Source organism: Oryzias latipes, chromosome 6 (genome assembly GCF_053564925.1).
Source record: "Oryzias latipes strain Hd-rR chromosome 6, Olatipes_Hd-rR_3.1".
Taxonomy (NCBI): domain Eukaryota; kingdom Metazoa; phylum Chordata; class Actinopteri; order Beloniformes; family Adrianichthyidae; genus Oryzias; species Oryzias latipes.
The window spans coordinates 26,664,835-26,683,710 of NC_136242.1; the positions used below are offsets into that span (position 1 = coordinate 26,664,835).

The following is an 18,876-nucleotide window of genomic DNA, read 5'->3' on the forward strand; positions in this document are numbered from 1 at the left end:
CAGAGCAGAGACGAGCCAGAGATGAGCCAGAGGCAGGATCCACAGCCAGGTGTAGGAGCAGGAGCAAAGGCGAGGTAAACGGTCAGGAACTGGAGCACGGATGAGCCAACTGGAGTCTGGAAGCACTCCCACTCCCCAGGAGGGGAGAGGAAAAGAGGGACAATACATGAATCGCACTGCACCAAACAGAGGCATGGAGAACTAAATGATAAATTATGATCAAGAATAGAGGAGAGGAAGGGTAGAAGTAAAAAAGGAAAGAGGACAGAACCCCAGTGTACCATAGTTACCCCAGCTTCAACTTCTAGCAGCCTTTTAAAAGAAATAGTTATTATTAAGTTTAATTTAAACAAACTAACATTAAGTTAAATAATCTCTGAATACTAACTAGTCTGACAATAAGCCTGTCCAAAGAGGAATGTTTTCAGTCTAGCTTTGAATGTAGAAACTGAGTCGGCCTCTCTTATATGAGCTGGGAGTTTATTCCATAAGACAGGGGCTTGGTGGCTAAACGCTCTACCTCCAACCGTACTTTTACCAATTCTAGGAACCACAAGCAGTCCTGCATTTTGCGAGCGAAGTGTTCTGATTGGTTGGTAAGGGACTATGAGGTCCTTAATATAGGACGGGGCCATTCCATGTAAGGCCTTATAGGTTAACAGGAGGATCTTGAACTTAATTCTAGAATCAACTGGGAGCCAATGGAGCGAAACTAACACAGGAGTGATGTGATCTCTTCTGCTGGTTCCAGCTAACAATCTAGCAGCTGCGTTCTGAACAAGCTGGAGACTTCTTTAGGAATTCTTAGGACACGCTGCTAACAAGGAGTTACAGTAATCCAGCCTCGACGTAACAAATGCATGGATGAGTTTTTCAGCATCACTCTTAGAAAGTATATTTCTGATCTTAGCAATATTCCGCAGGTGAAAAAAGGCAGTTCTACACGCCTGAGATATATGAGCCTTAAATGATAAATCCTGGTCAAGTAAAACCCCAAGGTTTCTAACTGTGGAATTGGGGGCTATACTTATACCATCCGTATAATAGATACCTGCTGAAGGTAAAACATGTCTGTTTTTGTGGCTTGGATGGAAAACTTGTGCCCATCTGTCTGTACACCTGCCTCCTTTGTCTGCCGGTTTCAAAGAGAAAAAGTGAGCTACAGTCTGCTCTCTACAGTGCTAAAAGCAGAGCCAGTTTTTACAAGCAGCCTACTCACAAAGACATTGCACATCTAAGAGCTCCTCACAGCAGCTGGAGCTGTGACGGCCGGTGAGCTGAGGCACCTGCTGAGCCAGGCTCATAGAAAAGGAGGAGGATGCACTTGATACATCTTTTTGTAGGAGTGTAGGGAAATCTCAGAAACTCATCACAAGGGCAGTCAATTGCATCAATTGTAATGAAATGTAATCAACAGCGTCCACAATTACACTGCTCCCATCCTGAGCCAATTCTACTGCTTTGTTGGCCTGCAGCTCTTGACATTTTACCCTCCTATCTTGATGTGGTGCCACCTGGCTGCAGAGAGAGTGGCATTTCACAGAAAGTAATAATTAGGTAGCAGCAGTTTTTCTACTTTGGTCCTCTATCAGTGTGTTGTGGCATTAAAGGCTGCGGTTCAGTCCTCAGCCGACAGCGTTTTAAATTCTTACAGTCTTTACTGAAGCAATCGTTATCCACTCTCCACTGCACATGACATTTTCCAGCAATCAATAAGTTGATGTGCAGGTAATTTTGTTTCTTGAGAGTGACGTAAGAAACTTTTAGCTTTCAAAGACGTATAAACCTGTCTTATCTGTCTCTTTTTTCAACTCAGTGACTTGTTTAAAAACAACTGTTTACAATTAGCTTCTGTAATTTCACTCAGTTTGACATTTTCTCCCCAGATATGTCGGGCCATTTTAACCGCCTGACCATGCGTTTCATCCCTGTCATGCAAGGACAGACAAAAATTAGTGTGGGTGTAAAAGAATAAGATTAAAAAACTAACATGTGCTTTTTCCTGATGCATTTACACGTTTTTCGGAAAAACAATACTGTATTATGTTCTTTTTGCTACATTCTTCCAATGTCAGGTCCTGCAGTCTATGGTCACCTTTCTTTAAATGTACAGTCAAACTGTTTTATTGCAATTCAAGTATAAAGTAGGTGTAAAAAGGCAATTTTATACATCTTTTGAAGGTTTAACATTCATCTATAACCTTTGCCCCAGCATTCATTATCTATTTTGGTTAAAAATAGTCACATTGAATATAAATGCGTTTAATTCTTCTCACTCTTACCCCATATTTAAAGATCACCTCTGATGACAATGGCGTTTTGGGTATTTTTAATGTGTTCTTGTGGCATTTTCCTGATGACAAAGAACACATAATAGGAAAATTATGCCCAAAAGTATCTTTCTGAATATTTATTTATTCAAATTGTGGTGAATCAGAAGCAGACAAAAAAATGCAGTTTGAAAAAGAGTTTATCTGTTTGATAGAAAATACATTGGGCAGGCCAAAAGCTTCCTGCCCCAGTCCATTTTGCTGCATCCACTTGCAGATAAATAGATCTATGTACATCTTCATTTTCCTTGTCTGAGCTGGTATCTGGCTTAAAGCTGTAAAGCTGGATAGCTCCAATATTGCTCGCCATTTTTGCTGCACTGGTAAAGTTAGGTTGGGGGTGTGATGGGCTGGAAGCTAGCAGGAGAGTGTGTAAACATATGGGTGACGGGAAGAGAGGGCAGAGTTGCTCTGCACTAACAACTCAAAGGCAAATCTCTAAAGAACTCCTAGCAACTCTGCAGAAACTATGTCCTAAAATCAATGCAGTTTTTTAAATTTTGGCTAAAAACTGCATAATCATAGTTAAAAGACCCCTGGGGACGGTTTGACAATAGATACAAAGATGATTAGAGTGGAACTTCAAGCTTTTTCAAATGATGTTTGGTAATACAGAATACATGAATTTCTCAGGCTGTGGTGAGTTTGTTAGATACTGATAGATTATAGCTATGCAGAGCAGCAAACAGGAAAAAAGTTTGGGATTTTGTTGTCACACAAACACAATCTGGTTAAATAACAACGTTGTGTGTTGAGTGTTGTATGATAAAGAAAGACCCTTGGCAGCAAAAAAAAGCTTAAATATTCTTTCAGTGTGAGGAAAACCCATAAATTGAAACCTTGTGAAGTCATAAAAGGAGAAAACATTACTGTTTACACCCAATTTGGTTTTATTATTAGAAGGCCTGCACAATAAATCGCAAATTTAACGTCATCGCAATATAAGCTGTGCAATACACATATCGCAAAAGTTGGCATAATTTGCGATAAACGGTTTTATTAAATGAGCTAAAACAATCTCATGGCAGCTTGAAGTGTTTAACGTATCAAATAAACCCCTTTATGCATTTGACCAATCAAATGGACCCCTTTTATGTAAGATGTTTGCCTCCTATGTAGACTAAGGTCATTTGGAGTATAATTTAAGGTATGTTGACCTTTATCTAATTAAACTGTTGTATTTTTTGGTTGTTTTGCTATTTGTTCATATATTGAATATATATCGTCATATCAATATTGATTATTAAGATTGCGAATCGCAAGTTTTCCTCGTATGGTCCAGCCCTTATTATTAGTAACAGTTTACAGGTTTTTTCAAATCGTCTGTGCTTAACACAGATTCCAGACCAGTAGAGTTCAATTTTCCAGTCAGTTTTCTGTTGTTTAAATGCACAGATGTTAATGCAACCATTGCTGCATTTCTATCCCACAGGATCGTGTTCTGCAGCGGATCTCAGTGCCTACAGCTAAGTCAGTGAGTGAAAGATGGTAAATTATCTGACTGAAAGCAGGACATAACTGATTTAGGTCACGACTTGTCAAAGTACTGAGTGCTGAGGCACACATAAACTTTGAGCTGCTGAAATGGGCCGGGCAGTTGTGTCAACATCTATTCAGTGCTTAAATATTTGCTTCCAGACAACACCTGTGTGTGGTTTCTCACAGCTTATATAAATTCCCTTTATATCCCTGCGTGTAGTCACATTATTGAACTGAGAGCTCTTTGGTTCATCTTTCCTACTTTTGTAGGTGCAAGCTTTTGGTTGTTCAGATTCAGGATCTGGAGGGGTGGGTCTTACGGCTTTGTCCTCACATCATAACTGCTGACTGCTCCTCTGGATGGTTGGGATTCTCTGCTAAGACGGGGATTAGTGACCCATGTCAGTTTCCCACCTCCGTAGCTACTTCATGGATGCCCCCTTAGTCTGAGCTTTAATCCCTCAGTGAACTGACAAGATGTGCAAGTCCATGTGTGCACTCTTCAAAGTAATTTTATTACTTCATCTATCTGTATATCAATCCATCTCTATCTATCTAATCAGTACATACTTAAAAAGAAAGATAAAAGGACAGATTAAAGAATGGATTCAAGTCAGGTATACACAAAAACATAAAAACAAATTTACACACAATCAAGTCAAAACATATTGACACCCCTGGCAAATTTTGGACACTTTTGTTTAAATCTAAATGAAGCTTTGGCTTCATTTCAAGATCTACCTCATTTTTTGTTATGGTGAAGTAGACCTTTACTCTGACTCAAAAGCTAAATAGTCTGCATTTCTTATCATCCAATCACAGTCATATTACCCTCTCAACCCCCACATCTCCTTCCGCAGGGGCCGTGGTGAAATCCCCAGGAGTTGGCAGGTCCACAGCCACATAAAGGTTGGGGACCACTGATGTATACCCCAGGCAAATTTTGACTTCAAGTTACTTTTATTCAATTAGTCAGTTTCTTCTAATTTGGACATGACACAGGAGTCTCCAAGAAGGTAATATGATAATGTACAGGAAGAAAATGGGTTGGTTAAAAAAACAAGAAAAACAGGCATAATTAATTATTTTTTTCCAAGGCCCGGAGCCAGACTGGTACCGGTCCGCAGCGCGGTGTTTGGGGTATACATGATTATTTATATAGTATAGTATTTAGATTTTTGCAGGACTTACAGCATGACAGAAAAAAACCTGTTCAAGTGGAGGGGAATAAATCTCCAACAACTTTTAATTCAAGTTCTTATCAATTCCTTAAACTCAATAGCTGAAATTCCTCTACACAGTTTTATAACATATTACCTTCCTCTGACAGCTCAATAGCCAACATTCCAGGGTTCAAAACACAATCAAGCCGTCTCATTCCTCGATGAATCTGGCTGCAGTTTTCATTGTCAGGGTAGTTATTAGAGCCAGAGAATGGCAGAGCCAGCCAAAGGGGGAGTTAGGGCTGTCCGTCAGTTATAATGTCTCCACACAGAATCCCAAACCTGAACTGACAGGCACACAACACACTGACAACCCTCTAACGACACAATTGTTCCCTCACGAATGGCGAGCTCACACCTCTCCGAGAGGAGTCAGAACGATTTCCAGCCCTCAGGTTTGTGTCATTCTGAGGAGCATGACTGGCTCACATATCAATGGGAAACCCTTCCTCGTTTATTTTATAGTTCATTAAGCAGATTTAAAGCAGTTGTAGCTGTAAAAAAGATTATGCAACAAATAAAAAGTCTGAAGATAAAGATTCTGTAAATCCAATGTTTCTTAAAATGCTCCAAAGAGATTATACAGCCTTAAAGTTGAATGCTTTTATGTCATTATTAGCCCATTTCTGCATTAAAATGACTATTAATAGATAATCCAAATTTACTTTTCATTTAGCTATAAACAAAAATATTTTATATTAGCACAAAAAAGACTTTCACATTGGGCAACAAACAGGCAGTAGAGGTTTTAGTTGGACTTTGTTATATATGTGTGAAAGGAGCAGTGGCGGTTTTTCCTGTGAGCAATGTGGGCGGTCACCCAGAACATTCTTATAATCACTGCTTACGATTTCTAAGGGTGTAGGAAAAAAAAAAATCGATTTGGAGATATATCACAATATTTCATTTGCCAATATTTGTATCGATTCAAAATGTTGTCGTGACCATATTTATTTAATGATTTATGGGCATCCATCAGCGTCTGACTCTTGTTTTCCACTTAAACCTCTGACTGCTAGTAGGCAGCACAGAACACTAAGGCTCTTTGAGCAACTCTATACCGCGCAAAACAACTAAGATCTCAGCGAGAACCAGCTGTTGTTATGAGACATGCACTAAAAAGTTTTTACTTGGGATGGGTCCCGAACTGAAACTCTGTGCCATGTTGTTGCCAGTACCATATAAAACGTGGATTGTGGTGCTTTGTGGCAGGCTCAGATAAGCACAAGTAAAGCAGTGCAACTGCACAGCAGCTCATGCATGGAGAATCAGCCAAAATGCTGTCGGCAAAGAGAGCCAAAGTTCTGCGGAACCTAACAGCAATAGATTCTAGTTCAGCAAACTGATGGATCAGAGTGTTGTGTAAAACGCTCTGAAAAAAGGCCATCGTCGTGGCAATGAGCTTGTTCACCCTGTCATTCCGCGTCATCACACTTTCATGTTTCTGGAAAGATTTGGTGGTTTTGTTTTTTTTCCCCTTTTATTTTTGAAACAACATTCAGGCTCCTGCACCGTCTAAAAGTACTGGAGAAGCTACATTACTGTAATTTTTTAAAATTAAATTTACTGTTTGAGGAGTAAAAGTTTGAGCAACATTTGCCACATGGGTAATGAAGGTTTGCACTTAATTAGACTAGTCTTGTTCATTACCTTATTAGTGGATTTCATCTAAGCTCTTCAGCTGTTCTCAGATATAGTCAATGCTTCAGTTGCAATGTTTGCGTTTGTTTTGTTCAGTTTTATGTTGCCTTTAAGCGCAAAAAACAGAAGACTAAGCTCTTAAGTTTCCATTGATGTTCATTCACAAAGCCAAGAGGAAATGACAGGAATTCATTTATTCATAGTTTGTGTCGGGGTTGTATTCAGCTCATTAAAAAAAAAAAAAAGGACAGAAAAATGTGGGAATTTTTACCAGAGGCCAGTCTGCCTTCAAAAAGGAAACAAAAAATGATGCGTGTTAAGTGGGAAGAAACTTACATACTAGTTCTTAATTTTGAATTGAACAATACAAATATATTTTACTTATTTGATTAACAAAGTAAAATAAATAATATATTTTGTTCTTGTGTTTGAATGTATGCAGGCTGGAGCGGGGCTGGAGCCATCTCCCGCCTAGGGGAGGCAGTCAAGTTAGGAAGAAATAATGAAATTCGATTACTGGAACTGTAGGACTTTTGTCATATTTTTAGGAAATGTCCAAAAATGAGAGGTAAATTACTCAAAAAAAGAGGTTCTAGGATAGAACCTTGGGGCACTCCAGCAGTGATAAGAGTTAGATTGATTTAAAAAATTCATAACATTTAGTCTATAAAGAAAGATACTGTATGAAAACCCCCCACACTTGGAACAGGGACAATGAGAATCCAATGTTAAACCAGCATTTCTATTCATTCAAAAGTGTTCTATTTTCATAGTCCATATAAGCAGTAACTTAATAGAATAGTTCTGGTTAAACTTTTTTTTTTCCACGTTATTGATATAAGCACATAGAGCAAGTAGACAAGTGAATCCAATACAAAAAAATGGCTATAAAATTTGAACACAAAATAATTGCAGCAGGGGATATGTGAATAAGAAATTATGAGTTTAAATGGAAAACAAAATCGCTCATTAAATAGGGAAGTACAAAGTTCAACTGTATGGAACACTTTGGGGTATGGATACCTTTGAGGGTGTTACAAAATTGTTACAAAACCCCCCAAAATGGGGGACGTCTTTCTAACTCTGCATTTATGTAATTTGGTTTAAAAAGAAGAAAATTAACCATATTTCTAATTTCATGCTTTTCAAAATAGCTATTGACGGGCTAGCTTGTATAGAAACTCCGTGCAACCAAACCCACTGATATAACTGATTCACTTAAATTACATTTAGATTTATTTCTCCAAATAATACATAATTAGGTTCAGCCCGTAATGCATTTTCTACTATTTTTCTGATTTTTGACAGTTACTAAAACACAAAAAAACACAAAAAACAATGAGGCAACAGATTATCTTCATCTCTTTAAAAGGGTCACTTTTTAACCATTTAGTGAACCTTAAAAGGGATCAAGCTGCTATAGAGTGGTTTAAGATGAAGTATAATAAGACACTTTGGAGAACGTTCAAATGTCACTGTGCTGCACTGTCATCAGTTATTTGCACATGTATAGCCATGAGTGTGCACTCAATTGTTGACTTATTATAATTACTTATGATGCACATTAAAACATCGGAGTGTTTGATTTACAAAGGACAACAACCAGAGGACTGGTGTAAGATTTTTTAGCTTGTAGCATCTTTTCGAATAGTCCAGTAGAACAGTCAGAATGAGAAAAGTGTGGACAAAGTAAAACCTCATGATGAAGGAATTTGGTATTGATGACGCATCTTCCTCTTGTACACAAAAATAATACAAAAACTGATTATTAAAATTGATCAGTTGCTGCGTTTCCATGGAAAAAAGTAATCGCTATAAACACATGATCAGAATAAAAATGCGTCATGGTAAATTGTGCATACTTGTATAACGCTTTACCTTCATCGAAGGCCCAAAGCGCTTTACAGTCACAGACCCATTCACCCATTCACACACTGATGGCGGCTCCGCTGCCGAACACTGGCGCCAACCTTCCACCAGAGGCAAGGTGGGGTTCAGTGTCTTGCCCACTTCGACACATGGGCAGGCAAGGGGGGAACCAAACCCGCAATCGCCCTACCACTACACCACGGCCGCCCAAACATGTCATGTAAACGCATCGTTCAGAATACTCTGTGCTCATCAGACTCATTCAGATCAAGATTTCCTTCCGATTGTGATAGGTGGGTTATGCTGACTGTTGATCCGATTGTGGAGCATATAAACAGTTTATCCCGATTGTGGGTCATTACTGCGTTGCTTTTACTGCATGCACTGACTGCGTGGCGCTCCAGAGGAGGCTTTGGAGCGCAAACAGGACCAGCCGGCTGCTCCGTGCGAGTGAACCGTGTCTTTGAGCACAGCAGCCGGACTCGTAGCTTCGTGTTTGCGAGAAGGGAAGGGTGCTTAATTACAGTGTGCGCTCAGAAGGAGGATTCAGACTGTAGTCCATCTGGCTGCTCTGCGTGAGCGAGCTCCTGGACTCTCCTAGGAGAACCGTGTCTCCAAGCAAAGGAGCTGCTTTGCAACGTGTGTAAGCTGGCGGATGTGACTGTTGAAGGCAGAAATGCCGCTCCGCACAGTCCTGAGAAACTGTGGAAACAATCATGTGAATCTGTGTTTTCGAACGTGTCCAGACAAAACAAAGGCTGATGTTATCCCCACATATTTATGCACAGCCAAGATGCACATTGCAGCATTAACAGCATGGATTTAAACCCTTGTATTATCCTCAAATATTACTCACATTTTACCCTTGGGGTCAATTTGACCCCAGGGATATTTGCCTTCAGAAAATTATTTACATAAAATTGTTGACCTGTTCTCTAGTGCCACCATCAGGCCAAACTTTTAAATTATAATGAATGCATCTTGAAAAGTTTTCATACAAATCTTCTCAAAGTTACTGACAACAGTAACAACCCAGTCTCATCCTAAAATGTGCATCCGCCATGTTTTTTGCTCAAGGCAGGCCAAACCTCCAAAGTCACGTGATCCTGAGAAGGCTCATAGAAAATGAATAGAAAAATGAAACGTATCCGCCTCACAGTTTAGGGGGTTTTTTTGTAAAACTCTCACGCATTTCCATGTGGACAAATGTAGCTACTACACATTTTAGGATGAGACTGGGTTGACAGTAATGACCACAAGAGTTTGAACCCTATTGGTTTTGGTGATGATATGACCTTTGCTGTAGCGCCACCATCAGGTTAAACTTTCAGTTTTAGAGTTAGTGTCTCTTGAAAAATTTTTATCCAAATCTTTTCTAATTTGGGGTGCATATTCATGACTCTCACAGAATAATGCATGTTGGCTGAGGTTAGTGACCTCCTTTCCTTTTATGAACATATTTATTTATTAATTTTTATCTCCTTTTCTGTGACATGTTTGTGGTTAATCACCATAAAGTCTCACTAACCCCTCCTCTTTTGTTATCCGGGCTTGGGACCGGCAGGGGCAGAGTTTTTTTTTCCTTTTTCTTCTTTTTTTAATGTTTTTGTGTGAAACAGAAAATCATAAGTCAGATAGTCAGAACATGGAACATTCTTTATGCCCAGAGTCGAGCTTTTAGTCTGCATTACTGTACACAGGATGTGCATAAAGTTTGTGCATGCTCCTTGTAGACATATTTCTTGCTAAGGGTGTGTGCCATCAGACACACAGTCAGTCATGTTGAAGACAAAGTCACAATTTGAGCTCTTCATTTGAGAGATGAGATGATACAAAACTTTTTTTTATCCCACGATGGGGGAATTCTGTTGTCTGCGGCAGCAGCAAAGTGACATTCAGCAAAGTAAATTGACCTTCAAGTGTTACAGTTCAACATTATAATATTTAACCATCAATTGAAAATATTTTACTTAAGATGATCATTTTAGAAGGGAGGCATGTGTAGTTGGAAAGACTAGGATGTGATCAACTCACAAGCCTACATTGGCTTCCTCAAGGAAGGATTTCACACCTCACCACGAGAAATATCAAAGTTCTCGTGGGAATAGTTGTTTTCCCCACCCCTCTGTTATGCATCAACTCAAAAGTTTCAACTCTGCACCTGAAGGTGTGGGCATGTTAAGTCACACACACAGACAGACAAGTTTTACACAGCTAAAACAGCCTGGGGTCAAATTGACCCCAAAGGAACACCCATATATATGCAATTTGTGTTTAGCACATTGAAAAACAATTTCATCAGGATAATTTTATGCTTAATCAGTTGTCCCCATAAAATAAGGAAAAGTCATGAAATTTGAAGTAAAAAGAAAAAGGTTAACTATTATTTCTTAATGACAAACATTGAATTGGGGTCAAATGGACCCCAAGGATAATAGGAGGGTTAAGTACAACCAAAGTTAAATGTTGTTGTTGGCACGTACTAACTTAATCCTAACCCTTCTTCCGGGTCCGTTCCACCAGAAATAAATCACTAGCCACACATATTTAGAAAAATTATGAGCGAACAGGCACTTCATAAAAATCAATAATGAAAATGGTATACTAGACAGTTCTGCGCATGTCAAAATGAGTTATTCTGATCAAAAGTGTGGCGTATGTTAATTCAAGATTCAAGATCAACTTTATATATCCCTGAAAGGAATTTTAGTCTGTTATAATCGGAGGATTCTTTTTTTTTTTTTTTTTACACAGTTCAATTCTAATTCGATCTTTGATGCGATCAAAGACATTTAGCACATGTAACACCAGCTATTTATTAATGTATTTAACTTAAGATTGCTAAAAGTCCAAAATGACCTATTTTAGGCCTTGTAATCATTTTATTATTACTCACAACATTTAAATACTGTTCAGAATCAGATAAAAGTTTACTTTCACCAAACATGCCTGCTAGATTAAAATGTACAGTTTTTAATGATTTCATGTCCACTTTTGACAATTTTCAAATTTGACACTTGTATATTCAACAACATTAAAAAACACAGCATATAAAAAAATTGTGTTTGTGTAGAACTCAAGCTCATTTATGAGGTTTACAGTAAAACGTTTGCATTACTAAAAATTCCCTGGAAAAAACTTTTTGCACAATTGTGCTAGTAAGCTGGCCCTAGATTGTCCCTTTACAAACTTTGATTTACTCTGAAAGAAACCCACAATGCAAACATTCATTTTTTTAAATTGAGTGTAAATCCTACCTTCTGTCGAATCTCTCCTTCCATCTTAATGGGGGAGCCAAATTCAGCCACCTGACGGACTCCCTCGCTGGCATAGCCTCCGTACTCCCACAGCACATAATTCCTGGAGTGGGATGCACCAATAAGAGCCGACCAGTGGTTGGCACGTCCTGCCAAATGACATCAGGGGACAAAAATGCAAGAGGGATTGGTTTAAAGCAGAAAGACAGTATATTTAAATCTATAGTAGAAGACCAAGCTCTTCTTCGACATGGTCGCCTCTCCCTGTGGTTTCCGGATTCTCGGACTGCCTGGGTTCTAACCCTCAGCTCCTGCGGCCCCTGACGCGGGTCGCTGACAACTTGCGCAGGGCTCCCTCCCCTCTGAGCATGGCGCTCCTCAACGCCCGATCCGTGGCTAACAAATCGTTTCTGCTAAACGATCTTATCGACTCCAGGAACGTGGATCTTATGTTTCTGACTGAAACTTGGCAGCGGAATTCCGACCATTCGTCCCTCATTGAACTCTGCCCGGCCGGTTACTCCTTCATCGGACGGCCTCGGCCATCGGGTCGTGGAGGGGGAGTCGCCGCGGTCTTTCGGAATCGCCTCCTATGCCGCTCGGTGAGCGCTGTTCAATTTTCTTCATTCGAGCTCCAGGTGATCAAAGTCGGGAATAAGTACCCTCTTCACTGTGCCGTTGTCTACCGTCCACCTGGATCAAATGGTGTGTTTTTACAGGAGTTCAGCGACTTTCTTTCTTCCACTATGAAGCTGTCTAACCTGATCATAGTTGGTGATTTTAACATGCATATTAATGATGACTCTGATCTATTTGCCAGTGGTTTTATCAGCCTAATGGACTCCTTTAACTTTATTCAGCATGTGTTTGGGCCCACACATGTTAAAGGTGGCACACTCGATCTTGTTTTTAGCTTGGGTGTGCATATTGATTTTATTTTTTCTGAGGACATTTTTATTTCTGACCATCATTGCATTTTTTTTAACTTATCTTTTTCTGTATCACTTTCGCCTGTACGCAGAGAAGTCAGCTCTCGCATCCTTAACTCCTCCACAGCTGAGGTCTTTTCTAATGCTTTTAACCTGGTTCTTTCTCCGTGTACCGATGTTAATACTTTATTATGTAACTTTAACCGTTATTGTTTTTCCATCTTGGATGAAGTCTGTCCTGTTAAAACTAGACTGGCTCCTGTCACTAAGGTTTCCCCTTGGATTAACAATAGTATTCGCCGTCTGAAACAATTATGCAGAAAAGTTGAACGTTTATGGAAAAGAACTCACCTAAATGTTCATCTCCTTCATCTTAAGGATCTTTTAGTTTCTTTTAACAATGCTGTTAGAGATGCGAGGGCTGCATATTTCACTAATCTCATTTCCAAAAGCAGAGGTAATCCTAAAGTGCTGTTCAACACTATTAGTGATATTGTTATGCCCAGTCCACCTGCCGTTCCCATCCATTCAAATGATGATTGTGAAAAGTTTTTATCATTTTTTATTGAAAAGGTCAGATCTGTGAGAAGCTCTCTGTGTCACACAGCTGGTCCTGGCCCTGGTTCTTTTCCTGGTCCGCCTCGTCCTGTGATTTTAGACACTTTCTCGCCTGTTTCCCTCCCTGAGCTAGTCAGATTAGTTGGCACAATGAAGTCATCCTCTTGCTCCCTCGACACGTTGCCAACTTCTCTGCTCAAAGATGTCTTCCAGTCCATTGGTCCCTGTGTCCTCTCAATAATGAACTCGTCTCTGCTGTCTGGTCAAGTCCCTGAGCACTTTAAGGAAGCTGTTGTACTTCCTCTCCTTAAAAAACCTGGGCTTGACCCCTCCCTCTTGAGCAGTTTTAGACCCATTTCTAACCTTCCTTTCATGTCTAAAATTTTAGAAAAGGTTGTTGCCAAACAACTTACAGCTGCTCTCGACAGTCATGGGATATTTGATCATTTTCAGTCAGGTTTTCGCAGAGCTCACTCCACTGAAACAGCCCTTCTCAGAGTCACTAATGACATCCTGATGCAGGGTGATGCAGGAAAATGCTCTGTGTTACTGTTATTAGACCTGACCGCAGCCTTTGACACTGTGGACCATAACATCCTCTTGGACAGGCTGAAAAACTGGGTTGGGGTCTCCGGATCAGCCTTAAACTGGTTTTCATCATATTTGACTGGCAGATCTTTCTCTGTTGTCTTCTCCAAGTTTAAGTCTTCTTCTGCTCCTCTCACTTCTGGTGTGCCCCAAGGCTCAGTTTTGGGACCTTTATTGTTTATTTTATATCTGCTGCCTTTACAGCATATTTTAAGTTCTTTTAATGACATTTCTTATCACTTTTATGCTGACGATATTCAGCTTTATGTGTCTTTTAAACCCCAGGATGTTTTTAAAATACAGACTTTACAAAAGTGTCTGGACTCAGTTAAGAGCTGGATGAATCACAACTTTCTCCAACTCAATGAAGCCAAAACTGAGGTCCTAGTTTGTGCTCCTGACAGTTGTCTCCCCAAGATAATCCATGAGCTCGGCTCACTTGCTTCTTTTATCAAGCCCTCTGTCAGGAACCTAGGTGTAACTTTAGACCCGGTTTTATCCCTGGACTCCCATGTCGGGTCACTCGTTCGCTCTTGTTTTTATCATCTAAAAAACATTGCAAAATTGAGTCCAGTTGTGTCCCGTTCTGAGATGGAGATGCTCATTCACAGTTTTATATCCTCCCGTCTCGACTATTGCAACTCCATCTTCACATGTTTAAGTAAAAAATCTCTAGAACGGCTCCAGATTGTCCAGAACGCTGCTGCTAGGCTTTTAACCAAGTCATCCAAGTTCTCACACATCACCCCGTTGTTAATGCAGCTGCACTGGCTCCCCATTCACTACAGAGTGCATTTTAAAATCCTGGTCTTAACATACAGAGCTCTTAATGACCAAGCACCAGTCTACATAAAAGACCTGGTGCAGCCATACACTCCCAGCAGGTCACTGAGGTCATGTGACCAGGGTCTGCTGGCTGTTAAGAGAACCCGTTTAAAGACTAAAGGAGACAGAGCCTTTGCCACAGTGGCCCCATCCCTCTGGAACTCTCTTCCTCTCAGCCTCAGATCTGTGGACTCAGTGTTTTCTTTTAAAAAGCAGCTAAAAACATATCTTTTTAAAATAGCTTTTTCTTAATTTCTTTTTAACATGTGTTTTTACTGTGTTTTACTGTTGTTTTATCGTGTTGTACTGTGAAGCACTTTGTGATTTTTATCTGGAAAGGTGCTATACAAATAAAGTTTATTATTATTATTATTACCGTGTGCAGTTTTTAAAGCTAAATAAGTTCATTTTTTTGACATTTTTACTACTTTTAAACAACAATCAACATTAACTAAAAGGGACTGACTGGGCTAAAGCATCATGCTTACTGAAGCTTACCAAAAAAAACAAGAATACTCAGAAACAAAAATTTACATCAAGTTCACAAATATGCAACAAAAATAAAATCCCTATACTACAGGGCTGCCAACTTTTCATAAAAGCTTGGAGTGAGACTTAAAACAAAGAAGTTACTCAAAGAAGTCACACGGCGGCAAGTCGTAAGACGACACAAGTTTAGTTTTTTGAAAGTGTGAAATAAAGCACCATGATGCAAAAAAAAGTAATGATGAATTGAAAAGTAATGAGAAAAAAAGGCTTTTTAAAGAGCAACATAAACAAGTTGTTCACGTTAATAACATGAGAAACAATCAACATAAACCACATACTACGACAACACAAAAGGCAATTAGAGAAATTTGTCCCCTGCAGTGATGACTTGTGGCCGTTGTTGAAGGTTTGAGTATTTTAGTTGATGGCTCCCGCTTGCTATTTGAATTGTCATTATTGATGATAAAGTTCCATCCATGCCAAACTGTTCCTGGTCTAGATTTTGTTTAAGACCACTTTACATTTGAGTGGATCAGCACCAGGACCAGTTTTGCAGTGATGGCAAGCTTCTGGAACAATCTTGCTCCAGCAACTCATGACAATTAAATCACTTACAGTGGTTCAAACCAAATTAAGTCAATTTCTATTTTCCTGTGATACGGACTTCGCCACATTGAAACCAGACAAAGTTAAGCAGTGATTGGTCCATGTTGATCTGAACCAGCATTTATAAAGGCGCAAAATACAATTTCCATAATTTTTACATGCACAGCAACCACAAATTGTAATATCTTTCAGTTTTAATTAGTGCAGATGACCAATTGTTCTTTTTGAAGTTTAATAAGAGTAAATTAAATATTTCTTTTTGATAAAGCCCGCTGTCGGTGGTGTGGGTGTCTTTACAATAAACCTACAGTAGAATGAAGGAAATGTCCCATGATTCACTGGGTATCTGTCTGCACACTCCGATCTTAAAAATCCATGTAAACAAACATGGAAACTCACTTGGATAGTCTTTGGGATGGACTTTTTCCGACCAGTTGCCATAGAAGGTGAGTCGGTATTTGGCAGTTCCACAGGCACAGCACTCAATGGGGGGGGCTGATGTGGTGTCAAGCTGCACGGGTTCTGCAGGAGGAAACAAACTCACTGTCATGCAAAATCCTGATTCCCGACAGGAAGTGGAGGCTTCTGTTTAAAATTCAGCAGCATAAATTAACAGATGATTGATTGACTTCCTTTCAAAGCCAGCTGGTATGTAATACTGTAACATCACTTCCCCTAAAAAAAAAAGTATAATTTATATTACCCCTAAAACCGAGTCATAAATATTCAAATTTTGCTGTAGTCCGGAGTTTGGAAAGATAGGTCGAGGTGATAATTTGAATATTAATGCATCTTTAAGTTATTCAGCCAAAATGCTCTCTTGACTTGGAGGTTAGGACGTGCACGATGCAGGAAGTACTGAACACTGATGGCGCCCAACTTATGTCAGGAAATTGACACAGAAAGGGTTGACTGGTCTGCATAATAACCAGGAAAATTTGATCTCACTGAGAGGAGGGAATTTTATAAAGGTAGAGGAGGTTAAGATAATAAAATAAACGTTTGCAGGAGAGCAGAGTTTGCATCTTTTGGGAGTTTTAAAAAACTGGCATCATAAAAGCTTTGGCAGTGCTCTCATTCAAATTGTCTTTATTTTGCTCACAGTTTTTTCTTTTTACCAGGTTTTATTGCTATCCATTTTTTTCCAAACAAGAATGGAGGGTAATCTTCACCAGGGGGTTAGAAAAAACTCATCAGGGGAATAATAAGGAGACAGGGGGGAGTGGAGAAGACAAGGAGTCGTCGTTACCTTTCTCACAGAGTCGAACTGTGAGGGAGCCTTTATCCTGGAAAAAGATGACTCTTTTCTGAACAATGCTCGCCCTGGAGACACAGAGGGAGCAGGTGGTGAGGAGAAGAAGGTAGAAAAAGGAGAAATTCCGGGTAAGAAAAAAAGGGAGAAAATTGTGAGTCAGGTGGGTGCAAAAGGTGCATTAAGTGGATAATTTCTGTGGCATTTCTTTTCCCGGATCTGATCCACGTAATCCACCGTCAGAGGAGAGGTTTAATGGTTTCCCTGAGGTTTCATAATGGACACAGAGTACACATCGTTTCAAAAGAGAAAAAAAAGTTCTATTCTTCAAACCTCATGACACAATCATCCTGCTGCAATAACAGCAATCATGCCCTCGGATACGAAGAGCAGGAATTACATTCAGAAGACAGAATGTAGATCTTTACACAGCCTTTAGACACAGCCAGATTCTAACTTATGAGCTAATATTGGCTGAAAATGAAACCGCCTGACTGAAAAAGGTTGTTCTGACAAAGCTTTTACATTCATCTCCAGAAAAAAAAAAGTGGAAGGCATATTTTCTTGTGGAGCCTTATTGAATATGGAGCTTACTGAGATTATTAGAAGATATAATTATTGGAGGAACTCTATGACCCTGTGGCCATACCAAACCCCACCCATCCAGATAAAGAAACAACCCTAAAACATTACAATAATCCACCACAAAGGATTTCTTCCACTCCCACATCCCTGTGATATCTCGGTGGGCATGCTCCGACATTTTTCAGAGATTAAGCACTTTTTTGACAGCGCTGCAAAGCAGGCAATAATGACATCTTTATCACTTTAAATGTGCTCACAATGAACCGAAAACACAGGAAGGAAACATAGCAATTACCACAATTTAGTTGACAAACATCTGGGTGTTTTTTCCCCAAGATACGGGGTCTCAAAATGTAACTACCAGACTGAGAACTGATTATATGTTTGATAGCACAAATATTTTAGAAAACAACACTAGTCCTGTGAAAAGGCTAAAATATATTCATAATCTAAGTGGTTTTTTTATTCTTTGTTTTTTTTTGTCAAAAAATATCCAATATTCTTCATATAATTACAATAGGCCCGCTAAGATGAGTTTTATTAGAAAATGAGTCAAAATTCCAAAACGAAAGACAATCATGAGAAAACACAAAGATGATATAATTTGAAAAATCATTTAGATTTTCCAAAAACTCTCAGTAATTCTGGGACTTGATTTTAGTAGATTTGTGTCGAGTTTAAGTCTTCATTTTCCATTTCCGTATTTCATGCCAACTAAGAACAAATGTCTCAGTCCTGTCAAAAAACAGGAGACATAATGCAATTTTCTCTTGAGACCCAAATTAAAACAAAGTTTTAGACCAAAAATAAACATATATTGAGTCTGGTTTTAAGGATTTTGTCATATATCTTTGGCCCTGTCATATCTGAAGCAACAAAACATTAGAAAAAAAATTAAATTAGAGTAATAGTGTATGGCTGATTTTCCACTTAAGGATCTGATCAACCTTTAACTTTAGATGAAAATATGTTAAAAGTCCCACTCCAATGATCTTTTGTAAAAGTTTACCCAGTGCTATTTTAATTATGATTGTGCTGTTTTTACGCAAACTCAAAAAAAAATTATGTTTTTTTCAAGGACATAGTTTTTGCAGAGCGGCAGGAATTCATCAGAAATTTGCTTCTGAGTTTTGGGCTTGATTTTTGGCGCAGACTAGGCCCGCCCCTGCTTCCCGACATCCTCCTGTTTACACACTCTCCTGTGAGCGTACAGCCCCTCACAACCCAAACTTTACATTACATGTG

At 39.3% G+C, this 18,876-nt stretch overlaps 1 protein-coding gene across 1 annotated transcript in view; it reads right to left on the reverse strand.

The window, feature by feature from the left end:
* The window catches only part of LOC101161803 (spondin-1), a 111,672-nt gene that overhangs the window by 68,000 nt on the left and 24,796 nt on the right, over window positions 1–18,876 (reverse strand). Inside the window, exons 4-6 of the mRNA XM_023955942.2 lie at window positions 17,044–17,117; window positions 16,194–16,316; window positions 11,800–11,948 (exon numbers count right to left, since the gene is read on the reverse strand). Of these exons, the coding sequence (XP_023811710.1) occupies window positions 11,800–11,948; window positions 16,194–16,316; window positions 17,044–17,117 (346 nt within the window). The remainder of the gene's footprint in view (window positions 1–11,799; window positions 11,949–16,193; window positions 16,317–17,043; window positions 17,118–18,876) is intronic.